Consider the following 9,802-nt stretch of genomic DNA (forward strand, 5'->3'; position numbering starts at 1 on the left):
GCTCCGATACCCATCTCGGGATTTGCTTCATTAGCCGCCTCTGTGCATCTGATCTACCCAATAAATCTTCCTTGTGGATCACGGCTCCTTCTCCTTCTCGGCTCCCTTCCCTGCCAGGCTGGCCTGGCTCCTGGCAGCTCCCACCCTCGCCTCTCGCGGCCAGGCCCGGCATGCCTGCTCTGCCCGGGCCGCGGTGTCGCAGAGGCGGTGGTCCGCGACAAGCAGCCCCCAAGCGTCCCCGCGCCCAGGCGCCCCAAGCCAAGAGTAACTCGCACCTCGGAGTCCCCAGATGCGCTTCTGGGCAGACTGCGTTAGAAGGGCCGTGGGGCGTGCACTCCGTCCGCTGCCCCCTCTTCACGACCCTCCGACCCTCCGCTGCTCCCAGGTTCCCAGTTCCCGGCCCCGGCGAGAAAAGGCAGAGGTGTGGCTACCTCCCCGCTGCCCGCAGTGCCCCGACTGGGGCCTCGAGCGGCTCCAGCAGGCAGCAGGGCAAGCCTTCCTCCCTCCTCCCTGGGAGCCCCGAGGAGAGCTAAGGCCTGGTCTCTGAGGGAGGGGATTAGAAATTCCGAAATTAAATGTATCTCCCCAGGAAATGCTCCCCACCGCGCGGACCAAATTAAACGCATTAAAGTTCGGGTGGGGGGGGCTGTTTAGAGTGTGTGTGGGGGTGGTCCGAAGGGAAGAGGAGCGGAGGCAGAGAGGGGGAGAGCGGCGGGCGGCGCTGGGCGGCGGCTCCGTGGTCCAGCTCCGTGGTCCTTTGGGTGAGTCCCACCTGCGGAAATCCCCACCACCCGAAAGCGAGCAAGAAAAGTTTAGACAGTGAAACTCCGGGAAGGACGCCCGCGGCCCGGCACACGCGGGAGCACGCCCTTGGCACTCAGGTCCCAGGCCTTGGGCGCAGCACCCCGGCCCCCTCGCCAGCTCGCCCCTCCCCCTCCCTGTCCTCTCCCCGCCCCTCCCCCTGCCTAGCCCTCTGGTCACGTTGGAGGATGGTTTTTTTTTTTTTTTTTTGGAAGAGCTTCTGGTACAATATGGAGCACCATGGGCTGCAATTTCACACTCCACAGCACATTCCCCCTAAAGCTACTTTCTTTTTTTTTTCATCTGAGACCCCCTAATTTCTGCTTCCTCGCTCCCTCCCTTGCTCCCTCCCCCCCTCCTGCTCTCACTCTTCTTTCCCCGCTTTTGTTCCCAATATTTGGGCTCCCTGCGAGAACGGGGGGGGGGGGGGGGCGGGGGGCTGACTCGGGGCGGCCCCGCCCGCGCGGTCTGTTGGTCCTGCGGAGGCGCAGCGCACGTGCTGCGCCTTTATCCTGCTCGACCCTCCCCCTCTAACCCCGCTGCCCCTCACAAGAGGTCCCTGCCACCCGCCTGGCGCTTCGCAGCCCCTTTGAGGGGAACGACAATACAAGCCACTTGGCCACCAAAGCGGCCTCTTCGCAGCACGGGCCAGCCAGGTGGCTGCTGCCTGTGGGCTTCCCAACCCAGGGAGGCTGGGAGCTGGGGAAACAGACAAGCCGGGAGAAACGGGGAAACACAGCCTGCAGGCCGATAGGGCGCTAGAAGGGGAGTGGCAGAGGTCCAGGGAGGCCCTGCTACTCCTGGCTCAGACTGGGACCCAGTGGGTCCCCCTTCCCCAGACTCTCCTGGGTCTCTGCACAGCTGAAGGACGAAGAAGAGGCTGCCACGGCATGAATAGTTCCTTTGTTTCTTTGTTTGAGCCTCAGTTTTCTCACCTGTAAAATGGGGCTAGTTACACCTGTCTTGTCAAGCTCAGGTACCTAACCAACAGGCATTCTAAAAGCCAGACCTTTCTGTGATAGATACAGGAATTCAGGCCCAGCTTTCTGAACCCTCAAACTTCCAGAGAAGAGAGAGGCTTGAGTGCTTAGCCTGGGTGGGGAGGGTGGGCCCAGCCAACTTCTATCCTGTAAAGGTCACTGGACATTCCCCTCACCGCCCCCTCTTCCTCCTTTAAGGATTTGTTTTCCTTTCAATGAGAATACCACATCCCGTGCTGGTTTATCACTTGCTCTGTCTACCCCAAACGCCACTCCTCCACGTCCACTTCCTGCACGCCCCCCACCCCCACCCCACCCCCTGCCCCAGCAAAACTGCTTAGAGGCTCGGTTAAATTCCTCATGTACACCCCAACAGCCAGGGGAATTGTGGCTTCGGACACCGCCCCCGGCCAGTCCGACAAAACCGCTGGGAGGAGCGGCCCATTGCGGGGACTTGCACAAGGAAACCCCGTCGGGTCGGGCTCCAAACAAAGAAAGTTGGTCCTCCCAGTACCTGCGGTCAACCTGCCAAAGCCAGAGCGGAGATGAGACGGTGGCGGCGAGAGGCCGACTGGAGGGAGGCACGAGCGGGGGGGGGGGGGGGCTGGGGGAGTGGGAGCAAGGGGTGCGAGGGAACTGGGCAGGCACCTGTCTCTGAAGGCCGGAAGAGGCTGGTTTGGGTGAGGCACAGGTCTCTTCCCGGCCAGCTGCACCCTCCCCCACTCCCCAAGTCAAGGCGAGAGAGTCCGGGCGAGGCTGAGTGGCGGTGCCGGTGGCTAAGTAATGATTAACCGGCTTCTCAGCCGGGCTCGGAGCCCGCGGCCTGACCGGGCTGTGGTCGAGGAAGCCACTGCGGGCGGACCCGGGACGTCGCCCGCGCTCCCTGCCACCGCTGCCGCCGCCGCGCGGAAAGGGGCTGCGGAGGGAGGGGACGGACGACGGCAAGCGGCAGCCGAAGGGAAACAGTACAGGGCAGAGGCAGCGCCGGTCTCAAAGCCGGGAGGCACAACGGTTGAGCGGGGAGAGGAAGGGGAGAGGACGCGCGGCCCCGCGGCGCCGAGGAGTAGCTGCAGAGGGGCGGGAGGACCCGGGCCGAGTTTCCCGGGAGTTGCGAGCGGGCTCCAAATCTGCTGTCTCAGATCCATCCGCCGCGCGCCCGCCCGCCCTCCCTTCCTCCTCTGCCAGCAGCTGCGTGGATGTGAGGAGCAGGCGGAGAGCGCGCCAGAGCCGAGAGCGGGTAAGGCAGGGGGAGACCCGCCCCCGAGACGGCCAGGCCGGAGGGCAGGGCCGCCGAGGCGCGGGACAGACTGCGAGGTGGCTGGAGACAAAGGGCCGGAGCGAAGGGCAGAGGCGACACGGGGGCAAGAGGCGCTGGATGCGACAGAGAGGGGCCCAAGGAAATGGGGGGGAGAGCGGTCTCTCGGGATCGGCCCAGGTCGGCAAACTCCTGCCGTCTGCGCCCACGCCCAGCCTGGAGCCCGCACGTCCGGGCTTCCCCTGGCTCTGTCCTGTGGCCTTGGGTCGCGGCAAGGGGCGTAGCCGGGAGTGTGTGGCTGTGGGGGCCCGGGTAGGTGTGCGCGCCTCCCGGCTGTGACGGACTGGGGAAGGGGAGGAGGGGAGGACTCCCTCCGGAGGGTTCAACCCCTGCAAGCCTCTGCCCTGCTCTCTCCGCCGTCCTGAACTTGAAACAAAAGGGCTGAACTTAAGCCCTCTGGGACAGAGCAAGGTGTCCTTCTGGGAAAAGTGTTTACTTAGAGACTTTAAGTGTCACCTGCATTCAGGATTATTTCTTAACTTTCTGTAGCTGTTCCTAGAAAAGAACAGGTACACATTAAATCTCGGGCAGAGAAGGGCCCGAGTCCCATGTCGAGACCCGCGGCTAACGAATACATCCAAGAAGCTAATAGGAGGGAGCCCCTTTGACCAATTAAGAATTTCTGATGTGTCTCTTGGGGGCCAAGCGTCTCGTGGTGAGGAGGCAGCGCGCGTGTTAGTCTCGTGAGGGTGTGTAAAAAGCGCGTGTGGGGGACTGCCGAGGAGCCTTCCAGGTGAGGCTGAGATGGGAGCTCTGGACCCACAGCCGGCACCTCCCCCTCCTCCCACTGCCCTCAGCCCAGGCTGCTCCGAGGCCAAGGCCTCTGCAGCCTCTTCCAGCGGGGCCGCCAATCAATTCTGCAGGTCAGCACAGCAATTAATAACGAGGTGAGGAGGCTCAGCAAGAGAGGGTGGGGCGGCGTCGGGCTGTCTCCCCCCGGGCTCTGAGGGCCCCCGCGGCAGGACCAGGGAGAGGGAGGGGTCTCTGAGGGCAGACAGAAATCTGGAAACTCAAGTGTGGGCCAGATAGTCCAGGGCACCAGGATGGAGAGGCAGGGGACAAGTGGCAGGGAGTCAGAGCCAGCTGGGACAGGCCGGCCGGCGGAGGAAGAATGGAAGGCATCAAATAAACGCCTTGTTTCCCTGGTTCTGGGCGTAGGGGCGGTGATCGGGGAACGCCACAATTCAGCTAGCCGCTGATTCTTGCCCCCTTCCCCTTTCCTGGTGGTTTTCGCTGCTGCAGAACAGGCTCTGCGAGACTAAATAAAACCCGCATCTTTCGCAAACCCGGCTGCGGCGCTGGCGCCGGGCCCGTCCGGCAGGCACGCTCGGTCGTGCGCGTCTGTTGTCCTTTAAACTAGCCAGAAGGGGCCAAAAAGGGTGTTGGGGCCGTCTAGGGGACACCGGGCTCCCAAGGAGGTGCGCCCAGATGTGGCTGTGGAGATGAAGGCACAGGAGCGGGAGGTGGCAGTGAAAAGGGACGGAGGGAGAGAAAGTGGCTGGGAGCGCGGAGGACTCCGCGGCTCGGCTAAGCGGGGCCGCCTGGAGGAGGACAGCGGTGTCCTTTTCCTACTCGGCTCCGCGGCTCCTCCCTACTCCTCCCTAACTGTGGCTGCCAGGATGTGAGCCCCGCGTCCAGCACTAGCGGGAACGGAGGGAAGGGAACGGGAATGCGGTACGCCGCCGGTGCCCGCCCCCCCTTCCCCGCCCTACCTCCCCCCACCCCAAGCCGCGGGCCGCTGAGCCACACAACGTCCGGTGTGGCTCCTTGGCCAGATGCAGGTAGGCACAGGTGCCCCTGCATAAGTAGGAAACGCCCTGGCCTCTTCTGGAGTAGCCAGAGTGCCAGGGCACTTGGGGTGAGGACCCTGCCAGGCGCTCAGGAAGCCTAAGCCCCCCGCCCCCGCATTGCTCCGTCTTCCTGAGGCGTTGGGGAGCAGGCCTGGATGCACCTGCTGGGACTCAGGCCTGCAAGGCACGGAAAGCCGCCTGCAAGGCACGGAAAGCCGCCTGCGAGGAGGGAAAGGAAAGTGGGAGTATTGGGAGCCTGAGCACCCTGGAGGAGGCTGAAGGCAGGGCAGGTGCAAGGCTAGGAGGCCCAGGAGTCTGGAAGCAAAACAGATTCAGTGGCAGGAAAATAGAAGCTCAGTACAGACAAGGAAGGAAGGGGGAGAGAGGTTCCCAGGAAGGCCCAGCCATTAGGTCTGTCCTTGGGCTGCATATTTATACGGTCGAGGGGGTGCACAGATGGGCTCTCAATTGAATTCCATCTTCAACACCATCAGAGATTGATTTTGTACTCGCTTTTAATTTTGCCATAATTAATTAGATCATTACAACTGTTTGCTATTGATCTCCCTACTTAAACCTCTGGTGTGGAGGGTCTGCCCAGAGCCCTAAAAGCCCAGGAGGCCACGGTTGATACTTCTGGGGGCCCAGATTCCCTGGTGGACACAAGGCCCCCTGATGGGAGTGGGGACAGCCCGGGGACTGGGCCTAGCAGCCAGAGCACAGGCAGTGCTGGGGGGTGGGGTGGGACCTGAGTTAGCAGCTGAAAGGACTGGAACCTGAGCTGGAAGGGAGGAGCAAAGGAGAATGAAATTTGGGGAAGGTGAGGAGTGAGGCCAAGAAGGTCTGAGGTTAGGCCTGACCTCTGTGGAATCATTTGGAAAATTCTAGAAACCTGATGCAACCCTCTCCCTCTCCACTGAAACTAAACTTGGGCACTTGGCTTCCCTGCCCTGACAACACCAGGGCACCTAATTGGACAGTCAGAGCTGAGTGGGCAGCCCTGAGGGAAAAAGAGTAGCCCTTGGCTAAGGAGACCCCGAGGCTCCTGTGAACCTCCCTTGATCTCCTGGGCAGAGCTTTCTCGACACAAGGCTGGGCACATCTACACTGGTGTTCAGGCACCCAAGACCCAGGCGCACAGGTGACTCAACCATGCTCAGGCAGCTTTCCCCACTCCCCGACGCCTGCGCTCTCTTCTCACCAGAAACTGGGGCCTTCCCAATACCCCTAGCTTGGAGAAAGTTGTGCAAAAAATGTGCGGAGAGAAAGTGCGAAGACGAGCTTCCTACCCACACAACAGAAAGGAAGGCCAAGTTCTGCAAAGAGCCTGGCCAAGTTGCAACACTCCTGCTATCTGGATGGAAAGTTTTTAGCGAAAGATTTCGAGGACACTGGGAGGGAAGGCCCCGGGGTTGGGGGAGTGCGCAGAGCCGAAGTCGCCCGCGGACACCAAGCACCGAGAGGAAAGAGAAATGCAGTCTACCAGCCCTCTGCCCCGACGGCCCCCACCCCTCTCCGGCGCAGCCCTGCCCTTGCCAGCGGCGGTGACGGGTCTCTCCTAGCTCTTACCTGCCCGACTCGCGCGCTGTTCCATGCTCTGCTCCCCGCGCCGCCGCCTCCTGGGCCTGGGTCTGCCTTCCTCGCTTCTTTGCGGCCCGACAGCGCGTCTCGCCTTCGCCACCGCCGCCCCGAGATCTGGGCGCAGCCACCCAAGACCGAGCGGCTCAGATAACCCAGGCTGCCGCCGCCTCGGCTGTGCGCTCTGCTCGCGCCCGCGCTCCCACACACGGCCGCGCCGAGGCACAGCACACGCGGAGAAGCCCCGGGCTCTCCGCCCCGCGCACACGCGCGCACACGCACCGAGGCCCCCGCCAGCCGCAGGCAAGCCGGAGGCACCCACAGACCGAATCCCTGGGCTCGCCGCCGCACCCCTCCCCCTCACCCCCTCTCCGCACTGTCACTTCAGTCGCACTGCTGCGCTCGCAGGGGCGTCCGCGCTCGCCCGTCCTCCCCAACTTCGTGCGGCTCCCTCTGCCCGCGCCTCTTCGGTTCCACCGCCTCCCACACGGCCGCGGGGCTCAGTCTCAGTGCAGACTCGCCCCAACTTTCCCAGGCCCCTCAGTCCTTCCCGGAGGTCCCTGTCACCACTGCGTTCATTATGGAACTGCTCAGTAGATCTCTCACAAGCTCTCCTGCTCCAGGTTCCTTTTTTTTTTTTTCTTTTTAAATAACTCAGAGAAAAAAAAAATCGCCGGTTTCTCTGCCTATTAGGAGCCGGTGAGGGCTCAGGGGAAGGGGAAGGACCCCACCCTCCGGGGTTCACCACACCGACACAGCCACCTGCTGCAGCCCTGCCCTTCTACAGCACTCTGGTGCCTCACCCCTGCTGTGGGGGGGGGGGGGCTCTCGACCTCTCCCACAGCATGCTCTCCCAGGCCCCAAATTCTCCCTCAAGCCTCTCACCCCCTGCTTTTCTGGCTCGCAGCCTCCTGTACTCCTGCCGCTGGCCTGGGGAAAACCTCGTGAGCACTGTGGCTTCCACCCCTCCCGTACCAGGGCCCCTTCTCTTTCTCTGCTGTGCTCTCTGTCGTATTCCCCTGCTTGCCCTGGGCCTCCCGCCCTTGCCTGGCCTTGCCCACAGCACCGGGGGACTGCCAGGCCGGCGAGGAAAGTGCAGGGACCAACCCCAGGTGCTGGCCCACTGGGCCCATTTTCTTTCAGGAACTGGCAGTTGTCTCCTGGGACTCCCTTTGGCTAAATTTCCTCTACAGAGGTTGTGCAGCTCGGGACAGGAAGCTGAGGGCACAAGAACCCAGTGGCAAACCTTCATCATGGCTCTCCAACGTAAACTTGAAAAAATATGACTCCACCCTGTCAGGCCCCTCATGGCTAACGTGGTCATCTTACCAACGTTGCTGATTCCAAACATCAGACTTTCTCGCTCGCTCGCTCGCTCGCTCTTTCTTTTTTTCCCATCAAACAGTGATTTTCCAACCCAAGGGCACAAAACCCTAAAAAGAGAATTTTTTAAAACAAATTATACACAGAGGAACATCTCTGAGGATAAGTCCAGGAGAGTAACATGTACAACAAAATCCACAACTGTCGTGTTGTCACTCCATTGCACACACCTGAGGCGGTCACTCACCTCATTAGCCTCTTCCTGTCACCTCCTGCACCACGCCCAGTCACCCAGAGGGGTGAGGACCCTCACCGGGCGCTCTTTGTGCCCTTCTCTGAGATAGTGATCCTAATTCTGCCCTTCTCATAGGCTGTGATGACGAGTGTGCAAGGGATCACTAAAGTGCCAAGCATGGCCACACCTGTGCGTGCTGCATGTCACAGACATGAACAAGATCTAATGTCCCAGGCACACAGGCAGAGGGGCAACGGCTGGGAACTGCACAGTGTCCCCTGACTGCTTCTAAGCCAGCTTGTCACAATGACCTGAACACGGAGCCCAGGGTTGGGGCAGGGCCAGGGCCTAGGCCCCAGGCCCCAGGCAGGAAAGGTAGCTGAGGCTGTTGGACTGAGCAGTCTGTCCCATACCAGAAGGGTCTAGAGGAAGAAGCACCTCCTTAGCTCGTGGCTCTGACACTCTTCCTTTGGAAGCTGGCAAAGTGATGCCAAAGGGCCTGGGCCCCTGCCTCAGCCCCCCAGCAGCCCCCTCTCCCACTGTGTTTCTCTTTGTCTCCTGGTCTCGCCCCTGTCCCCCACAGTCTCTCAGGCCCTTTTGCTCATCGCTCGCCCCATTGATTGAAAGTCTCTCTCAGGTTCTCCAAGGAGTCCCAGGAAAAATGATCCGCCAGCCTATTGATTCTTCATTAGAATTACATTTTCACGTGTGCTAAATTGGTTTTAAAAGCTTTTTCTGTTGTTATTGTCTTGTCAGACCCTGCGGTCCAGGGCAGACCAAGTTTAAATGTTGTGGCTTCTTAGGGGAAAAAAAAAATCACCAGAGCGGGGTCTGTGATGATTCGCGCCTCCGCCTCATTGTTGTCATGATGACACTTGTGATTGGGCTTCAGTATCTCTAGGACAAGGACCCTGCAGAAGGCTGCTCAGGTCAGGCTAGGGCTGGCTGCGGAGGGATTTGAATCCCCGGAGAAAAGACACCAGGAGAGCGTTCTGTTCCTGAACATTGAATGTAGCACTTGAACCTGCATTAGTTGCTCTGGGACAAGAGGAAGAGGAAAGTTTAAAAAAAATTTTTTTAAGATCCTTACTCCCCTTCCCAGACTGAATAAAGGAGAAATTAAAAACACCTCCTCCCCTTATTCGACTTCCCTCCTTTCTCCCTTAAATAGCTGGAGAGTGGGGAGGACTGTCCATCTTCACCAGGTGCTAAAGGCAAGGCCAGGCTGGTCACTAGCAGGGCGGTGAGCCTTATAGTCTGCAGTAGCCAGAGAGGAATGAATCCAAATGGGGGGGCGGGGAGGGAAAAGAGGTGGAAACTGGGGTGGACGAAGGGAGAGACTAGGTGAGGGAGGGGCTTGGGACCCAGACCCTCAGAGAGACAGACACCAGGGACAATCTAGTGGACAGAGGTAGAGATGCAAAAGACAGAAGAGGATGGGAAAGAAGGAAGGCAGGCAGTAAAATAAAAAAGGAAAAAGGAGAGAACGGGAAAGGAGGGAAGATAAAGGGAAGGGAAGGGTGAAGGTGGGCAAAGGAGCAAGCCCCAGGGAGCTCCCTGCCCCCGCCCCCGCCCCCGCCCGCTCCCTGGCAGGGCAGCCAGCAGGCCTCGCGGGGAGTGGACACGGGCAGCAGCGAGCCGAGCAGGAGAGCTGAATGTCTCCGTGATGTGTTTATCCCCTAATCAGTTCATTAGTTATAAACAACATGACATTAGAAGTTAGGAGGCAGTTGATATTAATTTTTATTTAACTAGTTGATGTTTAATCCGTCACGCCAGG

The 9,802-nt window shown here is 60.4% G+C and overlaps 1 protein-coding gene across 8 annotated transcripts in view; it reads right to left on the bottom strand.

Annotated features, from left to right (window-relative positions):
* Window positions 1-9,440, bottom strand: part of PAX2 (paired box 2) — a 91,693-nt gene extending 82,253 nt beyond the window's left edge. For 4 of the 8 annotated variants that reach the window (XM_070057376.1, XM_070057378.1, XM_002718656.5 and 1 more), the window contains exon 1: window positions 6,456-9,440. In XM_070057376.1, coding sequence (XP_069913477.1) covers window positions 6,456-6,480 — 25 coding nt within the window. In that variant the 5' untranslated portion in view covers window positions 6,481-9,440. The remainder of the gene's footprint in view (window positions 1-6,455) is intronic. The other 4 variants (XM_070057380.1, XM_070057379.1, XM_051824102.2 and 1 more) reach the window with 2 other exon arrangements.
* Between the last annotated feature and the right edge of the window lie 362 nt (window positions 9,441-9,802).

The sequence above is a fragment of the Oryctolagus cuniculus genome, chromosome 15, assembly GCF_964237555.1.
Source record: "Oryctolagus cuniculus chromosome 15, mOryCun1.1, whole genome shotgun sequence".
Taxonomy (NCBI): domain Eukaryota; kingdom Metazoa; phylum Chordata; class Mammalia; order Lagomorpha; family Leporidae; genus Oryctolagus; species Oryctolagus cuniculus.